The sequence below is a fragment of the Drosophila sulfurigaster genome, chromosome X (genome assembly GCF_023558435.1).
Source record: "Drosophila sulfurigaster albostrigata strain 15112-1811.04 chromosome X, ASM2355843v2, whole genome shotgun sequence".
NCBI lineage: Eukaryota > Metazoa > Arthropoda > Insecta > Diptera > Drosophilidae > Drosophila > Drosophila sulfurigaster.
Genome location: NC_084885.1, coordinates 25,764,938 through 25,784,527, shown reverse-complemented (window position 1 = coordinate 25,784,527; position 19,590 = coordinate 25,764,938). Strand labels below are relative to the sequence as shown.

At 39.8% G+C, this 19,590-nt stretch overlaps 5 protein-coding genes across 5 annotated transcripts; 2 read left to right on the top strand and 3 right to left on the bottom strand.

Annotated features, from left to right (window-relative positions):
• Positions 1–3,388: 3,388 nt before the first annotated feature.
• On the bottom strand, positions 3,389–5,547 carry LOC133847300 (protein misato). Its single transcript, XM_062282259.1, has 3 exons — positions 5,388–5,547; positions 4,586–5,315; positions 3,389–4,517 (listed from the first exon to the last, which is right to left on the bottom strand). The coding sequence occupies exons 1-3, from the start codon at positions 5,466–5,468 to the stop codon at positions 3,607–3,609; spliced, it is 1,722 nt and encodes a 573-aa protein (XP_062138243.1). The 5' UTR covers positions 5,469–5,547; the 3' UTR covers positions 3,389–3,606.
• A 205-nt stretch (positions 5,548–5,752) lies between these two features.
• On the bottom strand, positions 5,753–6,475 carry LOC133847303 (mpv17-like protein). The gene has a single exon (XM_062282262.1). It carries the CDS (start codon positions 6,355–6,357, stop codon positions 5,848–5,850), a length of 510 nt encoding a protein of 169 aa, XP_062138246.1. The 5' UTR covers positions 6,358–6,475; the 3' UTR covers positions 5,753–5,847.
• Positions 6,476–6,730: 255 nt separating this feature from the next.
• Positions 6,731–9,366, top strand: LOC133847302 (E3 ubiquitin ligase Rnf121). The gene is made up of 6 exons (XM_062282261.1): positions 6,731–7,105; positions 7,172–7,206; positions 7,324–7,620; positions 8,076–8,304; positions 8,371–8,606; positions 8,674–9,366. Exons 1-6 carry the CDS (start codon positions 7,058–7,060, stop codon positions 8,792–8,794), a joined length of 966 nt encoding a protein of 321 aa, XP_062138245.1. The 5' UTR covers positions 6,731–7,057; the 3' UTR covers positions 8,795–9,366.
• A 932-nt stretch (positions 9,367–10,298) lies between these two features.
• LOC133847301 (uncharacterized) lies at positions 10,299–14,589 on the top strand. The gene is made up of 7 exons (XM_062282260.1): positions 10,299–10,531; positions 10,596–10,699; positions 10,771–10,842; positions 11,559–12,198; positions 12,391–12,769; positions 13,302–13,509; positions 13,579–14,589. The coding sequence occupies exons 1-7, from the start codon at positions 10,441–10,443 to the stop codon at positions 13,768–13,770; spliced, it is 1,686 nt and encodes a 561-aa protein (XP_062138244.1). The 5' UTR covers positions 10,299–10,440; the 3' UTR covers positions 13,771–14,589.
• Positions 14,590–15,159: 570 nt separating this feature from the next.
• Positions 15,160–17,253, bottom strand: LOC133848785 (bifunctional 3'-5' exonuclease/ATP-dependent helicase WRN-like). Its single transcript, XM_062284479.1, has one exon. The coding sequence runs from the start codon at positions 17,251–17,253 to the stop codon at positions 15,160–15,162; it is 2,094 nt and encodes a 697-aa protein (XP_062140463.1).
• Positions 17,254–19,590: the final 2,337 nt, after the last annotated feature.

Here is a 19,590-nt window from a genome sequence, read left to right as displayed (position 1 = left end):
TGAAGAGTAACAATTGCCTATGCTTCTGTGGAAGACTCAGCTGCCTCAGTGGTAGTAGTTGCAGCCTCGGTCGTGGTAGTCGCTTCCGTTGTGCTGGTGGTGCTGGTAGTACTGGTGGTGCTTGTGGTGCGACGGTGGTGGTGGGGTCTCCTCCATGGACGACCACCTGGACGGCCACCTGGACCACCTGGACCGCCTGGACCACCGGGACCGCCTGGACCACCGGGACCACCGGGACCACCTGGACCACGACGACCACCAAGAGGACCACCCTGTGGTGGGCCACGACCACCACGTCCGCCACGAGGACCTTGAGCGGCAGCCACGGCAACGAGAGCGAGCAGAGTAATCAGGACGATGGCACGCATTTTAATAAAGCTTTTTCGTCAGATGTATTTCCAAGAGAAATCCAAAAACTGTTGTGATACCTAACTCAAAGCATACGGCCGCTATATATACCAACGATTTCATTGTTTTCTATGTTTAATAGAAAGCTAACTCGTTAATGCAGCTGTTCCAATGCTGGACTCTCAATGCTTAAGTAAATTGACGTCACACAATACATTTTTATTCAAATTTACAAATATTTGTATTTATTCACAAATAACAATTTTTAGTAAAAGCAAATAAAGTATTAATTTTTCAAGAATTAAGGGATTTGAAGCAAGTAAAAAGACTACACACATTTGGAATGTAATAGACCGATTACTTTTATGTCTTTTATTTAATTTATAAACAAAAGCTTTGTCAAAAATAAGATGGTAGAATATATTCTTAGTCAAAGAAAGTGACTGTGCCGAAAACAACATGAGACATAGCTTCTCAAAAGAACAAGGCGTACTTGATTAGAAATTTGTATTATTTTTATTATATATACAGCAACAATAAAAAACAATAAATTATATTATGGGCGCAGGGTTGCCTGATAAAATTGTATAATATAGCAGATATTAAACATGTGAGATATAAGTGCTCATAAAGACAGACAGACCGACGGACATGGCAATATCAACTCTCCCATTAATGCTCCCTTAGAATATATATATTATATATAAACCTTGTGGGATCGGAGATGTGTCCTTCTCTCTGTTACGCGCCATTTTGGCAAACTACATTTTTCTACTCCTACATTTTTCTTTTTTTATAAACCGCCAAATATTTCTTATTGTAGGGGTTTAATCGACAATACAAATCTGTATGTTCTATCCACATACAAAAAAACCGAATTTTCAAAATATTCCCATTTTTATAAATATTAGTTTACTAACTAAAGTTATCCGTTTTCATTTGTAATAAATCTCGTAAGTAAACTACTCCGATGCTTTGTACATTTTGTGAAAAAATAGATTCCAAATGATAAAGCAAATAAAATAATATTTGTTCAGTTAATTTAAATATAAATAGAAAAAAAATTTGTAAGAAATTTAAAATTAGGCAACTTAATGTTATTAAAAAGAACCAAAAATTGGATTTTACATAACGTCTCATAAAATCGGGCAACGTCTTTCAAGGTTTCATAGTTTGAAACCCAGCTTATTTGAAAAGCTACTAATTTTTTTAAACCAACCTCAAGTTATTACGATATTTGGGGATTAAAAACAACAAACTTGATATATTGAATGCTAGCAAAATACGGCTATTTGTTTATTATTGTCATTTAAAGTAGATGTTGAAAAGGCTGATGTATAGCAGGGGAGTGTAGCGCAATAATCGTCTATGCCTCTGTGGAAGACTCAGCTGCCTCAGTGGTAGTAGTTGCAGCCTCGGTCGAGGTAGTCGCTTCCGTTGTGCTGGTGGTGCTGGTGGTGCTGGTAGTGCTGGTGGTGCTGGTGGTGCGGCGGTGGTGGTGTGGTCTCCTCCATGGGCCCCATGGACGACGACCTGGACGGCCACCGAAACCACCTGGACCACCGAAACCACCTGGACCACCGAAACCACCTGGACCACCGAAGCCACCTGGTCCACCGAAACCACCTGGACCACCGCGACCACCGGGAGGACCGCCCTGTGGGCCACCCTGTGGTGGGCCACGACCACCACGTCCGCCACGAGGACCTTGAGCGGCAGCCACGGCAACGAGAGCGAGCAGAGTAATCAGGACGATGGCACGCATTTTAAGAAAGCTTGATTCTCAGATGTATTTCCAAGAGAAATCCAAAAACTGTTGTGATACCTAACTCAAAGCATACGCCCGCTATATATACCAACGATTCTATTGTTCTCTATGCTTAACGGAAACTTACCTCGTCAATGCAGCTGTTTCAATGGTGGAAGCTCAACGCTAAAGTAAATTGACGTCACATCTTTGCCTTCTAATTTTTATTTTTTTTGATGTTTTGGTAAAACCAAATAAAAGTCTGTCAAAGACCTTTGGTTAGAGTCGAGTTGAAGAAACAATGACTGCTGAACTGACTTTTGCAAATAGTATGTTGTCTAAAATTAGATTTCGCATTCATACGAATAATTAACAATTGCAAATAAGGATTATAAAGCGACACAAATAACGGTAAATTTGTTAACACCAAAAATGAAAAAACACTAAATCACTTGCCATTCTCCTTGGCACTAGCTTTGAAAGCGAGCAAACAAACAAACAAAAAAAAAAAAAAAACACATTGCAGCTTTCTCACACGCACTTACGCACAAACCACAACAACAACACTTTCTATCACTTTCGCACACACCAGATGCATTTTTCACTTGCTTGCTGCATCAAATGCAAGCCCACGAAAACAAAAAGTTAAAAAAATTGCACTCATCTCTTTCTAATATTCACTTTGCTGCTTGAGCCGACGAAGCAGCCTTGCGAACACACACACACACACTCGCGCACACGCACTTGTTGCTGCTTGCTTAGAACTTTTGCATTGTATGAAAATTGCATATCGTATGCAAACACTATATTTGTGTTGCGATAATCACAAATACAATAATTAATTAACTACACATTTCGTCTTGCTTTGAAAATTTCTTCACGCGCAACAACAATTTCAACACTTGGCCGCCATTAAAGCGATCCTAACGGAAAGCACACACATACACTTTCACTTGTTGCTTTAGGTATTTGAAAATTGTGTTTCTTGCATTACGGTTGCATTTTTGTGGGTACCCTTCAACTGCCGCGTCAATAATTTAAAACGAATTTAATACATTTAAGTCGTTAAATGTATTAAACAATCAGATTTAATAATTTTTCTCGCGCCTAGTGCGACTAGTACGTTAGGTTTTTAACTCGCGCGTCTTCGCCATTTAATGATCCTTTACTCAATTTGGCAATGTAACCGCTATGTAAACGCTATTGTCGAAAAGCAAGCCTATCGATAATTAAGCTAAGGCTTAAATTTTATAGTATTAAAAAGATAAAACACTATAAATTATACACAATATATTTGTAACTTTTTATATTAATTTTCTCAATCGTTTTATTTTCCCAATTGCTTTTTTGTTGTTTTTTTACAAATGCGAGCAATTAACAGGCAGTCCTTTAACAGCACCGTTTACAGCACTGGCGTGGGCTAATAACAGAGGCACTTGCAGAGCTGTTAAGCTAATATAACATAGGAATGCACAATATCAAGGTTGTCTGTGTGTGTTTGTGTTTGTGCCTTACAGATAGTGTGAGTCCTCGTAATTGTCACGAAACTCGAGCAGCTTGTCCACCGCCGTCTCATACTCATCGCGTTCCAACGCCGCCTGGGAATAGCTCTGCAACTTGGCTAGCTGAACACGATGCGTCTGCGCATGCAGCGCATCCAGATGTTCACCCAACTTTGAGGAATTCTGCAGCGCAGCCAACGCCGGCGCACTCGTGACACGCGTGCCCGACTCACGTTCACCCAACAAACGAAATCCGTTGCTAGAAATGTTCGCATCGAAGATTTCATAGGGGAACGGCAGCTGTGTCTTCAACGGTAACGTTGTGGCCGTGGCATGCGTCAAGCTGCCGTGATAGGCACACTGATAGTACAGCTGCAGCATTTGCGATACGCTGTCACAACGATACGCAGCCATGCGCAACTGTTCACCCGCCTCCGCAACGGGACGTTTGAGGCGTGTCAAGGGAATGCCACGTGCGACAATCATTTGCAGCAGATGCGACGAGCCCGGTTCACAGCCAGGCGAGAGTTGTGACAACAATTCGCCATTCGCATTCGCATCCAAGTAATCAATGAGATCCTGTTGCTCGTGTTGCATGTCCAGTGGCAGCGACATTGCAGCTGCTGTCATTGTGCGTCCCGCCGGACAAATGCGCTGACAGAAACGCGACAACGTTTCAGGCGTTTGACGCAATCGATAGCCAAGTGTCGCCGTGTCCACGAACGCAGCGAGCACCGCTGAGCTCTGATACAGATTATCCACTTGCCACTTCAAACCGGGCAAGTGTCGTGATTGCAGCGTAGTGTTGCGCCATATCGTTGAGAGTGTGGAGAGCGGAGTAAACATGCTCGCCTGATCACTGAGATGTGCATAACTGAGCACGCTATTCACTACACGAATGTTGTGTGCGGTCCGTGGATCTGCAAGAGATCGCAGAGTTAAGCGTAAAATACTTCAAAGTAGATCCTTAAAGACATCTTTCACTCACCCGCTTGTGCATAGCCAACGTTGCGCGGATAGTGTAAAGGCAATGCCAAATTTGTGCGACTGTATTCATCATTCAAGTGTTCCAGACACTTGCTGGCCATGCCACTGAAGCCATCATCGATGTCAAACAACAGCTGGAAGCCCTGCAAGCCATCACATTCCTCTGCATACAAACGAATACGATCGCAAAATTCCTCATTAAAGTCAGCCGACTGCCACAGCTCAACGCCCGCTGCATGTGTGCCCAGAGCTTGGACATCTGCTTGACGCGTCAAACCGGGCAGCACGTTGAAGCTGCGCGGATGATAGCGTGCATACAAATAGTCGGCCCAGCTGTTGCAACTCTCGGCCAATTTGTAATCTTTGTCCACCAAATTGACTTGATTCTTCAGTAAATCCTGTTGATACTCAGAAATGGCGGCTGTGGGTTGCTGCAACACATCCAGCTCGCCATCTGTATTCAGTTTACTCTGCTCAGCGCTTTCCTTGGTGCGTTGCAGCACATCGTCGGTTGTCTGTTCGTGCAACAGCGGCAAGTAGTTGCCATAAAGTTCACCCACCATCGGCAGATGGCCCAGAGTGCCGCCCACATCAACTGTAAGCAGCCTGGGCGTGTATGTGGTTTGATTGTGTTCGTTGCGTCCCTCGCGGTACAACACATCATTGTGCGGCAGCTCCTCCTCAGCCACTTGACTGTCATTGTCATCGCGATCATACACAAAGTTCGCCTCCTAAAAGAATGCAAAACAAATGCAGGAAGTTTATGGAAACATCTGCGCATAGAAATCATATTATTCGCTTACCTGTTGATTCCAGAAATGTGCGCCCACATAATTGGCATAGGTGCCGAACTGTAGTGTGATTATTTCGCGTGTGTGCTCCATATTTTTCAGTCAGCAAGGCTGATGACTAACAAAACTAAAACAGCCGGCGGTACAAAAGAAAACAACGCGCGCATGCAGCCTGAAAAAGAAACAAACAGCTGTTGCATTGGTATATCGATAGGCGCAGCTTTCTGGTTAGCGATGTTTAGTCACGACACTGGCCACTGCAATATCGATAGCTCCATACGTAAGCTCTACAAGTCATCAATAGCTAACGTAAAGAGTTTTGTTTATGTTTGAAAACTTACACGTGCTCTCACCACCAAGTAAAAATTCAATTCTCTTGTCTGCTGTCAATTGTTTAAAATACGTTTATTCGACTTTTATTTCTTATGGCACGAGCATAAATTATATATTAACTAACTAAACAATGTTTTGCTTACTTTTGCTTATTTAACGCAATAGACAAATAGCAATTCCAAATCACTGCAACCAGCTGCACATAAAACACCTGATAGTTGATTGGTATTACGCTAAAATTAATCACTTGCGCCAATGGCCACAGCATATAGCTGCGTTGCATGATCGAGAAATATTCTTCACGTATCCGTTGCACAATAGTAGTGTGTCTTTCTCCGTTCACCAAGGGCACCAAATACGACAAAAATAATGTAAATGGTGGAGCAAAACATGTCTGGTCTAGCACCATTTTTTTAATGCTACGCTTAAAGACGGGTTGTTCTTTGGCCACCAAAGTGTCCAGCTTGATGTACCAACGCCGCAACACCGGACCACAGATACAAAAGCCAATTGCACTGAAGCGCGCTGTCCTTCCTAGATCGTAATCCTTAAACGATTTCTTCTCAATCGCCAGTTGGGCTATCATATCGCCAGCACCCATTATTATAGCTGCATTGCGGCCTTCACGTGCCAGCACTGCCAGTGACATTATGTGTAGGTTTTTTATATTAAATTTTAATTCAAAATTCCCCCACAACAATAACAATATGTTTGCATTCAACTAGTGTTTACTCAACTACTTCGACTAACTGCTGTTAACTACCGATTAATATGCAAAATCAACGCTGCATCAATTCTATATCAATATCGATATACAAGGCAGCAGCTACAGGGTTGTCAAATGTTTGCCAAGAATGCACATACGTGGCAACGCTTGCCACGTACGTTAAAATCGCTTATATATTTTTCTCATTGGCTTGAATGCGACTATTATTAATGAAACAATTAAAAAAATAGCAACGTCTCAGTATGCTGTTGATAACATGTTTGCTTTTAATTTTCTTTTGTAATTGTCCGAGTTTTTAATATTCTGATAAGTGGCAGCACCTGCGCATCGAACTGGCAACGCCAGCACAACTGATAGGCAAAACACACAGAACACAGCACAGCACACAGAACACACACACACTGCATAAATATATATAAGGGACAATATGTAATAATATTTTGGAGCATTTATTATTATTATTTGTTTTGTGCGAACGTAGCAAAATTTGCAAGTGCCACCACCACCACAACATCTAGTTTGTTGTTTTGGCAAAATTCTGCAACGACGACGACGTCGACGTCCAGCGCTGCCGGCAGCACACGACAACAACTACTACAACCATAACACCTACAACAACAAGATGCACCAACAACACATGGATCTTCATGCGCCCGTGGACTTGAACAAGGTAAGTAACAGTATTCCAATAGTAACCAATATCCTTATTAATGCTTTTCACTCGATTCACAAACAGTCGCTGGACGAAATGACACCGGAGGAGCGCATGCGGTAAATATATTTCTAGTTCCAAGGTGCAGCCCAACATAAAATTCTTATCAACCTCTTGCTATCTCACTCTTTCTCGTTCGCTCGACTCCCTTCTCGCTCTCACTCTCTGTGGCTCAGTGCGGAGCATCAGCTGATGGTGGAGAAACACAGAGGCCACGATGCGATGCATTCGGAAATGGTCATCATACTGTTCATGACCCTGGTGATTGTCCAAATCATACTCGTCGAGTGGAAGAAGCGACACTACAGATCTTATGCATTTGTCACACTGCTTGCCATGTGGATCATACCGCTAATCATCTCGTGCAGCTTCGTCTGGCTGCGTTTCATCATCATTTGGCTTATCTTCACCACCATTACGGCGCTGGTGATGCGACGTGCGATGACCAAGCCCATTCAAGGCACAACGCCCAGGTGAATAATAAATTTTAACATAAATGCATTGCACGTAAGTGCACATTGTGAAGTGTTGCCTCATTATTGAAGCATTAGTCTATTTGTTTTGCAAAGAATATTTGATATTAAGCGCCATAGCTTTGTCTATTCGTAGCAAAATGCTGTTAAAACTTAGTTGCATTGCCCGTAAGTGCATATTGCAGTTTATTGCCTCATTTTTTGGAATTTGTTTTCCATTTTTGAAAGCTACAACAAACATTATGTATTTAACGAGCTGTTATGCAGCATTTAAGATACAAAGTGTATCCAAAATTTCTATTTATTTAACACTTTGCAGTTAGCATTATTATTATCATTGATTTACTTGCATTAGTCAAAAGACAAAGCAGCTAGCGCTAGTAAATTTACTCAAAGTTATATTTTTATTTGTAATCTTTAATAATAATAATAATAATACTTGAATTGGTTTGCAGACTGGTCTACAAATGGTTCTATTTCATCTATAAGCTAAGCTATGGCCTCGGCATCATTGGTTATATAGTGATAATGGCCTCGTTTCTGGGCATGAACTATTTGTTCTCACAACCGCCAAACACATGGATGGACGTGGGCCTGATGTTCTGTTTTTATGGCCTCTACATTGGTGTTCTGGGTCGTGATATATCTGAGATTTGTTCCGATAAAATGGCAGCAGCCATTGGCGTAAGTTTGCATTAATCAATAATGTTGTAAAATGCTGTGAAATTAACGTATATCAATCATAAATAGTATTATACGCCGCAAGGCATGCCGACGCGACACTTGGATCAAAATGTTTGCGCCGTCTGCGGCAATCAATTGCTGGTTTCAGAGAAGGAAGAAGGCGTCATTGAGAACACCTACAAGCTGTCGTGCAATCATGTGTTCCATGAGTTTTGCATACGCGGCTGGTGCATTGTGGGCAAAAAACAAACGTGTCCGTATTGCAAAGAAAAGGTCGATCTGCAGAAAATGTTTCGCAATCCGTAAGTTGGTCATCGTAATTTGCAATCTCAACATAACTAATTATTGTCTTTCCCCATTTTTGTTTAGCTGGGAGAAACCGCATGTCTTATATGGCCGTTTGCTGGACTGGATTCGTTGGCTGGTGGCCTGGCAGCCGCTCATCTTTTTCATTGTTAAGGGCATCAATTGGATGCTGGGCTTGGAATAATTGCAAACAAAGAACGCTGTCAGCTCTCTAGTCAAGCACTCATCAGACCATAAACAAATTGGAATATTGCTTTACACTTGTGCTTTACACTCAAATTCAAATCAATCCAAAATGAAAATACCAAACCAACAACAACGACGACCAACTATTTGAGCAGCAGATGCTAGTTACATTATTTGAATGGATGGACAGAAGCTATATTATCATTCCCTCCCCCCAAACACAAACACACACACATAAAGATAAAGCACAAAGGTTTCCACAACTTTTGCTTAATCATCTCTTTATTTTCGTCTTTGCCACTATTTGTTCTCCACCTTCAACTTTCTTTGTTCAGTGTCTTCACATACAGCATTTTAAACTTAATTAATGTTTATTACATATATTTTTTTTTTTAAATTGTAAACATTAGATACTACTATACTATCTATTTATATATAGATGTATGTGTGTGTGTGTATATACTGTATACATATATATACAAAACTTGTATTACGTCTATCGTATTATGCGTTTTTTGCACTGGCTATAGAAAGATATTTAAAAAGAAGATCTTAACAAACTACCATCAACGATTTGTGTGCTTCATTTACAGCTGTTATCAGTAGTAGGTGGAGGAGAAGAAGGCAAGGGCGGGGTCCAGCGACTGGCGTGCATGGCAGCCATATAATTTAATTAGCAACTCGCATCGATTTTCTTTTTTTTCATTCGTCAGCATATTTACATGCCATTAATTCTACCCGGCAATCGTTGGGCTGCGAAGGGTGTAATTCGCTTGTGTGAATCGGACATACGAAGGAGGCATTTCTGAACGCTTCAAATACGAATAATTAGCAGCTGTCAAGTTGATATTATTATAGACACGGCATTCAAATTTGATAATTTGCTGTGTTCTATACAGCAAAAACCGTTTGCTTTGGTTTTTACACTATGGTATATTTTGAATGTAATAGCATATCGATATACCAAATAGAGTCTTCGGAATCTGGTATATTTTGAATGTAATAATGTGTATCAATATACCAAATAGCGTATGTGGTATATTTTGTACACTATAGTATATTTTGTATGTAATTGTGTCCGACATACAAAATATAGCATTATTTAGTATATTTTATACACTATGGTATATTTTGAATAAAATAGTATATGTATAAACTAAATATAGTAGATATCTGGTATCTGATTTTGTACAGTAAAAGATACCAAATGAATATAATAGTATATCGATATACCAAATATAGTATTCGGTAAATTTAAGTTATTTTCGGTATACTAATATTGCGAATTTTTTTGAAAACTACTTTATTTTGGAATTAATTAAATTGAAAGAAAATTAGTTCAACTTTTCAGTATCACCTTTAACAAGTATCCCATAGTTGAGTACACACAACTCGACACTTTTCCTACCTGTCAATTGAGCGAAAGAGAAAGAATGGCGCATGGAAAACAAACCCCCAAATATATATTTATATGTCTGCTCTGACTACAAACCGGTTTTTTTGTGTTTTAACTACCCGATGACGCGGAGTTGGAGTTAACTTGACAACCCCCCGTCCCCGTCCGAAGTTTAATCAATAGCGTAGTGTTGTGTGGTTTTTTGGCGAAAAACATTTGATAATTATGCGAGAGACATTTCGCAAGCAATGGCCAAGAAGGGAGGAGTTCAACAGCTCCAGGCGGACATCAGTTCCGATGAAGAGTTTGAAAAGTTTCTTCAGCGTCCCGGCCTCCTAGGTAAGCGACACAAGATCTCCACTTAATACATATGTAGACTTTATTCCGATCTTGACTCAATTAGTTTTGGACATTTATTCGGAGTGGTGTGGTCCCTGTCTGGGCATGGTGGGCAGTCTGCGTAAGATCAAGCTCGAGCTGGGCGGCGATAATCTCCAGCTAGCAATTGTACGTTTCCAGAAATTTCAGCATTCAACATACAGTTAATCCAAATCTATATATATTGCTTTTTTAATAAGTGCAAAGCAGGCTCCATTTCCTATTTGGAGAGATTCAATAAAAAGAGCGAGCCCACCTGGATGTTTGTGGCGGTAAGTTAAAGCTTTCAATTCCATTCCCTTTCCAATGATATGCTTTGTAAGTACAACAATTTCTGGCAGTTCTATTTATTTCCATTTATTGTCAGTAATAGTTTTTAATAGCTGAATTTTGTGTTTCATATATTTATTTCACTTAAATCGTATTTAATTTCTATATTTCTTTAATTTCCCATTCTAACTTTCTACTTCCCATTTTCTATGTTAAAAACGCCTGCCGTTTCTTATCTATCTTAAAATTCCAATCATTTTAGACTTTCTCAATCAATTCCATTCCCAATCTTTGGATCTATCTTCATTACCAATAGAAATAAATTCACTTCATTGGAAGTACATTACTATATATAATTGAGAAACTATTTCTCATTTCAATTCTTCGGAATTATTTCATTAAACATAAATAATGAAATGTTCACATTTCATTGGAATTGCATACCATTAACTTAATTTGTATTCCATTCATTGGAATTGCCTTCGATTCTATTATATTGAAGCTGTTGCAATCCTTAAAATATAATACCTATAGTAGGCTTTCATTTTATACTGGCATTGTAACCACCTTCCATTCATTGCAATAATGGAAGCCTCTTAATGTAATGGAACAACTTCGTATTGCCCCATTAAATCTCTCTTCCATTCATTGGAATAATAGAATCCTCTCAATTTATTGGAATTACCTTTCATTGATTGGAATTATCTATCACTTTCAGAATGGCAAAGCCATCAACATCATGTTTGGCACCGATGTGCCCAAACTCGTGGCCATGATCACACGAGAACTGGAGCTAACGATCGCCAAAGAGCCGCACGAATGCTTCGAAATCACCGAACTTCAACCGATTGAACTGGAACAGTTGAAGATCAAGAACGAAGCGTTGCAACTGGCCGAAAAGATCGAACTCGAAGAGAGCAAAAAGAAGCGCATTGAATACTTGAAATACGTAACGGATACGATCATGGAGAATCTGTCCGATATTGGCATAACAGTTTTTGGGCCGCAAGTTAATCGCGACATGTTCAAGAAACTCTCCGAACCCGCTGATCCCCTCAAAATACAATGCAAAGATCGCAAAGTGTTTGCGATCACACAAAGCGATTTCAATACCGTCAATTTTTCAGCAGAAAATCCATTGGAAAGCGATGTTATCCAGCATCTGTACGATAAGGAATTGCTCATGTGCTTCTGGAAAGTGGAGGAAACAATGGGAACGCCACCAACGGTGCTCAATCAATACGCTCACGAGCTGACGAAGGAGACCATCAAGCCGCCCGATGAGTTCAACGAGGAGGAGACAATACTGCCGCCTCTCATAGTGCCCATTGAGGTCAGCATTCAGGTTATGGTTGAGGGTATGTAGAAAAACCGTCTGTCTGTCTGACCGTGACTTTGAATAAGCAAATTTTCGAAATTAATAATGCTAGTGATTTACAATTTAGCAAGAATATTCTTGGCTATTCGAAGCATATTTTGCACAGCTATTATCTTGATTGACTTCAACATTTACTATCCAATCAAGTTTTATGCTTATTTTCGCCTCATAGTCGAGCCAGACGAGCCCGTGGAGCCACCTGAAGGAGAAACCGAAGCAGCTGAAACAGCTGCCCCAGCAGAGCAGCTCATGGAAACGAAACTCATTAAAATTCCACCCATTTGGGTGCCCAGCGATCAACGCACTCATGCTGCGCTCATCTATACGTATTTCCGTGCACAAACTGCGACATTTTTGCCGCCAGATCCGACGCCGGAGCCACCGCACATTATAATGACATTTGATGCGTATAAGAAGAAGGATCTCATGAATTTGGTAGATGCCTGTCGAGAGAATGTCCCGCTCTATGGTTTCTTTTCTAGTGACAATCCACAGACTGCCACTTTCATAGCAAATTCCGTGGACAAATATAATGCCAAGCCTTATGTGCCGTAAGTTTTGCATTCAAAGTTAGGTTAGAAGAATATTATAACTTTGTAGAAAATGTATATAACAAGCAGAAGGAGACATCTCCGACCTCATACATAGTCATGTCCGTCTGTCTATCCGTCTGTAAGAACACCTTTGAAGATCTCGGAGAATATATAAGATAGAAATTTATTTATTTTTTTTTCGAAACAACTTGTAATGGTTGCCCATAAAAATCGCCGATAAAAATCGTACTTTTGAAGCTAGAGATTTTCGGTACATACAATAATAACATAACTATAGTTTTTATGATTCCTGAAAATTTGCTCTCAATCAGATAAAAATTGTAGAAGTTATTTAAGAAATACTTGTACTTTTGTATGGGGAAAAATAATATAGCATTTGGTATATTTTGTACTTTGTGGTATATTTTCAATGTAACATTTGCGATTTTTGGTATATTTTATTGCTTTTATTCACAATGGGTAATGGGTATCTCACAGTCGAGCACACTTCCCGCCGTATTATTACATATAATATTTTCTCTTTCGAAAGCACGGATAAGATTGTCCTGAAGGTTAACAAGGTGGTAGGCGAAACGATACCATTGCTAATGGAATATGGTCCCAGCTATGTGAGTCCCAACTCTGTGGTGGGTTCCAAGGAGGCTTCCAAGTTCTTTCCGCCCAGCTACAAGTCGGCGCAACAAGAAGAAGCCGAACTGCATGCTGTCAAAGCGGAAAAACCCAAGAAACGCAAAAAGGTGAATGAAATGTATAAAGACATCGATATCTACAATATTGTAAATATAATTTCGCCTTTCATTTTGTAGAACAAAAAGGGCGCTGATGCTGAGGACGATCAGGGCGCTGCTGGCGGTGCGGACAATCAGCAGGAAGCCGACGATGCGGCAAAGACTTCGCCAGAGGAAGGCGCCTCCACAACGAGCAGCGGCGAGGACAGTTGCGAGAGTCGTCCAGCCACAGCTGATGGCAACAATTTGTCCACTGATGCGCCACAATAAACCTAAGGCTCAACTGTCATATTTGTGAAACTCGAAACAATTCGAATTTATTTACAATACATATAATAAAGTAATTTGGCAAATGTGACTTGACTATTGAATTTCCAATTCTCATTGATTGAGTATGGATATTCTTATCACCCCTCTCGGCGATTCTCAAATAGTTAACTTCAGAATGGTGATCAGAAATTTAGTTGTTGAATGTATTGACTTCAATTGTCGAATTAACAGTGCAGAAAAAGTTTGTCCAATTTAAAAATCTGTTTTCAAAAAAATTATTTATATATATACACTAAAATTTAATTGCTGCAAAATATTTCTTGGGAAATATTAACAACCAATTAATAATCCATATATAATTCAAAATATTTAATTGCATTTCTAAATTATTCAAAGCCAGAAATTCCAGCATTCAATAGACAGATAATTAATCTAAATGTCTGAATTATTTTAACGATGAATTTTTATGAATATTCCCACAAGCCAAGAGATATGAATATGAGTTATGAAGAATAGAAAAACAATTATGAAATAATGCATTACAAAATTATAAGTTTGAAATATAAGAAACATATTAGTTGCATATTTTGTACATCGCAGTCAATGGATTTATTTAAAAGATTAATAATTAAACTTCAAGTAAGTATTTTGCAAACGAATCGAATTAATTTTTTATTGCAAATTAATTGAAAATGTTATAAATGATAACCTGGATTTTCAATTGGTTTCAAATATAAATTCTACATTTCATTGCACTTCATTTTATATAAATTTCTTATTAAATAAGTTTCTTTATAAAATAACAAAAGTTTGGTAAATATAACAAAATTGTACATAATTATCTAATAACATTTTTATAAACGTTAATATTGTGGACAGCGTTTGTTTTTGATATACTTTATATTCAAAAATATATCATGTAAGATCGAATTTAAACTTATGTTAAATATAATTTTAAAAATGTTAATTTGCGACACTTACAAATTAAATTCATTGAAAAGTCAATATTCAATTTACTAACAAAAAAAAACTAACAAAATGTAAGAAAATTTGAATCCATAAAAAATTGCAAATTTTGTTGTAAATATAAAAATTGTAAAAGGCAAACTTTTGGGGCTTGGCATAATTGATAATATGATGAAATTTGGGAAATTTATATCAATTTTCTTACTTTCATATTATTGTTGTACGCACATGTAACAAAAGATTACAATATGCCAATCAATTGAAAATAACAATAATTATCTAATAAAACTAAGTAAATATAAAGATTGTTAATTGATGCCTAAGTAAGTACCTTTTAAGTATGTATAACAAACGATCCATAGATTGATTAATTGATTCAACAAAATATAGAAATTATCCAGCAACAATATGTTGTAAATGTGTTTAATTCGCTTTGCGAGGTTGCGAACTGTATTTGAACTTTGGTATTAAAGGCATCTTCTGATAGCTGCCCTCGAGGTATTCCCAAACCCGTTTGCGGGCTTTTAATGTGCGCGTCGCATGCTCCTGCTCCTCGTGCAAGATCTTTTGGCAATCGGCCAACAACGAGGCGAGATCTTGATCCTGATGATGATTTGCCTGATGTTGATCGTTGAGCTTCGTCATCTGCTGTTGGGCAACTGCTGCATCGATTTGCTGGAAATCGATATCAATATCGGGTCCCCAAACATTGTCGGTAACTGCAGCATGCTGTTGCTCTTCCAGCTGTTGCTCCACCTTTTCATCCAGCTCCGACAGATCAATATCGGAGCCCCAATCCAGCTTCAAGTCATCGTCCTTGCTGTTCCGCGTGCTCTTCGACGACTTTGATTTCTTTTTGCGCTTGAACAGCAGCTTGGCCAAACGTGGACTTGGCTCAATGAGCAGCGTCCCTTCAGTCTTATCGTTGTCCAGCCAGCAGCAACCCTTCAATGTGACCTGCGGCATTAAGTAACCATAAGCGCTCGTTCCACTCTTCTGATACTCATCCTTAATGTAACCCATCGCCTTCAGGTGCTCAGCGAGTGCCTTATACCAGGTAATCGAACGATGAGCACCCTGGCCAAAGTGCTCGTGCTCACGGCAAGCGCTGTTCACATATTTGTTTCGGGATCCGCGTAAGGCCAAAATCAGTTTGCCGTAGCCCACACGGCCGTTGACATCGCGCAGCATGCCGAGCAGCAAACGCGCCTCGCGGCCCACATCGAATTGTGTGGGAAGTGCATCTTCGGTCTGTCCCCTCAGCTGTCGCGCCTTGCGACAATTGTCACAGCAATTGCCACGCCACTGCCAATTGGATAGGCTCGTCGCATCGTCAAAGTACTTGAGTATGAACTGTCGTCGGCATTCGTTGCTCTCGATGTAAGACTGCATGCTGCGGGCCAGCTGTTGCAACTCCTCGCTGCGCTCCGCGGTCAGAGCTTGACTCTGCTGCAAACGTTGATGCAATGCCGCATCGGTTTCGCCATAGAAGAGCACACATTTGGCCGGCAAGCCATCGCGTCCCGCACGTCCAATCTCCTGATAGTAACGCTCCATATCGCTGGGTGCACCATAATGCACCACCAGTCGCACATTGGGCTTATCAATGCCCATGCCAAACGCCGTGGTGGCCGCCATGCAACGCACTCGATCCTCACTGAACTCCTGTTGATGACGACGCTTCTGCTCCAGCGGCAATTTGCTGTGATAACTATGACACGGCCGTCCCAGCTGTGTCAACCGCTTGGCCATCAGTTCCGTCTCCTTAATCGTATTGTTATAGATGATGACAGCGCCAGCAGCTTCGGTGGCCCAGCTCAGGTACTGCTGCAGATCGGACCACAAATCGTCGCTCTTCGGACGCACCGTCAGCTCCAGATTGGCACGATCAATGGGGCAGCATAGAAGCAACGGTTTGTGCAACTGCAGCTGCTGGCAAATGTCGAGACGCACACGCCGTGTTGCTGTGCCCGTCAGCGCCAACAGACGCACGTGCGGCACAGCGGCACGCAGCTGCTGGAGCTGCCGATAGGCGGGTCGAAACTCATGGCCCCACTTGGATATGCAGTGCGCCTCATCGATGGCGATTAGCGCCAGATTCTGGCCCAGATCGTGCAACAGCTTCAGGCCATTGCCGCGTGTTATGTACTCGGGTGTGGCATACACCAGTTTGTACTGGCGCCGCAGGATGCGCTGCTTGATGCCACGATCCTCTTGCGCTGTGCCCAACAAGCAGGCGCAGTCGTTGGGCTGCGATCGCTCATTCAGCGCCGCCACCTGATCCTCCATCAGTGCAATAAGGGGGGAGATGACCAACACCACTTTATTCAGATAGAATGCCGGGTATTGATAGCTCAACGATTTGCCGTAGCCGGTCGCAATAACGGCGCACACATCATTGCGTTCGCCTCGTGGTTCGATTATGCTGCTTATTATTTGCCATTGCAGTGGCTTGAATGCTGTTAGTCGGAAATGTTGCCACAGACAGTTTTTGTGCTTCTTTGATTTCGGCAACATTTGCCTAAGTTTTTGTAATTTGCAAATGAGCAAAACAATTGCGACTAGAAACTTACGTTTCTTTTTTATTTTTATTTTGGCGGTATTCTATTAGAGATGAGCGTTGCGCGATGTGTCAGGCACGATGTAAGGCAATAATTTGACGCACGTTGCTGTGACTGCATTGTTGGTGTTTGTAAGCGCTGTTTTATGTTATCTCTCGCACTGTATTTGTTGACACATGTGTAACACTGATAAACTGACAATGCAAAGTGCATTGGCTTTGGCCGGCAAAGTGCACGGTATCGATAACTGATAGCAATTCGACGGGATTGCAATCGATAGCTGACTCCAGTTCGAAATGTGAGGTATAAAAATCTAATTAGCTCAAAATGCTAAAAATCAAAATAAGTTTAGACATTAACGTTGTTAAAATATTATATTTACCAATTGTATTACATATGGTTGTGAAAATAAATGTACTTCGTACTATGCTTGCTATCGATAACAAACTTAACTTGAGACTGTGCAAATTTAATCGTATTTGAAACTACGAACATAGATGGCGCCTAAAAAAAACTTCTTGAATAAACTCTACAGTGGCTCGCAGCTTATTTCGTGCAGTCGCAAACTTAAAGTTTGAACCTCCACTGCTTCTAAACCATCAAAGATATTTCAAAAATTTAAATGAAGGTTGGTACAGCAGAATTTGTAGATTTGAAATTAATAAGAAAAATTTTCTTAATTACGTAAATACAATATGTAGCCCATGTGTGCATGCAAAATGGCGACACTGCAGAAATAGTATGAAATGTGAGGTTAAGTTTATTCAGGCTTTGATGTTCTATTAATTTCAATTTAATTTATAAGATTATTATTATTATTATTAATTATTATTATTATTAATTTTGCATGGCAGAGAATAATGAGTCATCGCGTCAGCGATTCATCCCGGAGACAGTGTCGCTATCGCCACCGGATGAACTGAAGCAACGGCGAATATTTTTAAAAGAACTAAATCGCCGAATTATTCAAGCGCGCATTGGCCAAACGATCGTTTGGCTCCAGAAAAAATATGAAACCCCTGCGTCGCTGCGAACCTTGGTCGATTACTGGAATGAAATGAAAATAACGTCGGAACTGCCACACATTTTTTTTTATTTGACTTCCTTTTGCCACTACCACAGCAGCAGCAACAGCAGCCGGCGGTTGGTTGGCTGGAGCAACACATAGCCAATGCACCCGATTCAGTCTTGGCACACATCGATAATAAAGTGAACACGTTGTAGAAGGAGCTGCTAACAAGAAATAGCTTTTTGACTGATGCTTAGCAGCAGCAGCAGCCATTGAACAAGGAAAACTACGCTGTTTACGCTCTGACTGGCAATGAAGAGTACGTTAAAAATATGCTGCTTGCGGCAGAAATGCACGGTGTTAAGGCATTCTTGGTACACAAAAATTAAACACAGCAACCAATTGTCAGTTTAAAAAATAAAAAAAAAACATGTTGAGATTTTGTTTTGAAATTCAATTTATTTAGGGATTGCGCTTTTGATGCACATGTGCTATAACCAATCGAAACACGTTTCGATTCGCGTGTGGTCTAAGCCAATATATATAATAATTATTATTTATATATATATATATATATATACGTTAACATACACACTAAATATTGTTTGCATATTGTTTGCTTGCTGCATATTGTTTATTTTTGTTGAAATCAACGCAAAACCTAAAAATTCGATATATTAATCAAATATTATTAAAAACTAGTCGAAAAAAAATTGTTTCATTTTGTTTGCTTTTCTTTTTTTTTTTAATATACATATATATAGATGTTCAGTTTCGTAATATATATATTCTATATATATATATATATCGTAGATATTATATAAGCTGTCATAATTTCTTTTATGACGATTTTAACTGCTGCTTAAATTTACAAAAATTGTCCATAAATCTCTATAATTGAAAGTTGAGTTAATTTCATATTTTTTTTCCGTTTTTACTTAATAATATTTACAATTAGAATGCGCCACAAGAACACACGCAAAAAAAGATCAACAAATAACGCACAGAACTCTTAGAATAAGAAACAAAACACACACGAACACAAAAAAAAAATAAAATAAATTCCAAAATACTCTGGCAGGAGAATTAGGATTGAAAGGAAACGCAAGTATGAAAAATATATTTCTCAAGGATTCATTTACAATTGTGAAATTGACAAATTGAGATTCGAATTCGAACGGTTTTAAGCGCAGATAGCGATAGATACAGTAATTATTAATATCAATAAACTAATAACAAAAAAAAACATGTTGATCATTTTCCTCTTTTTTTCTTTCCTTTCTT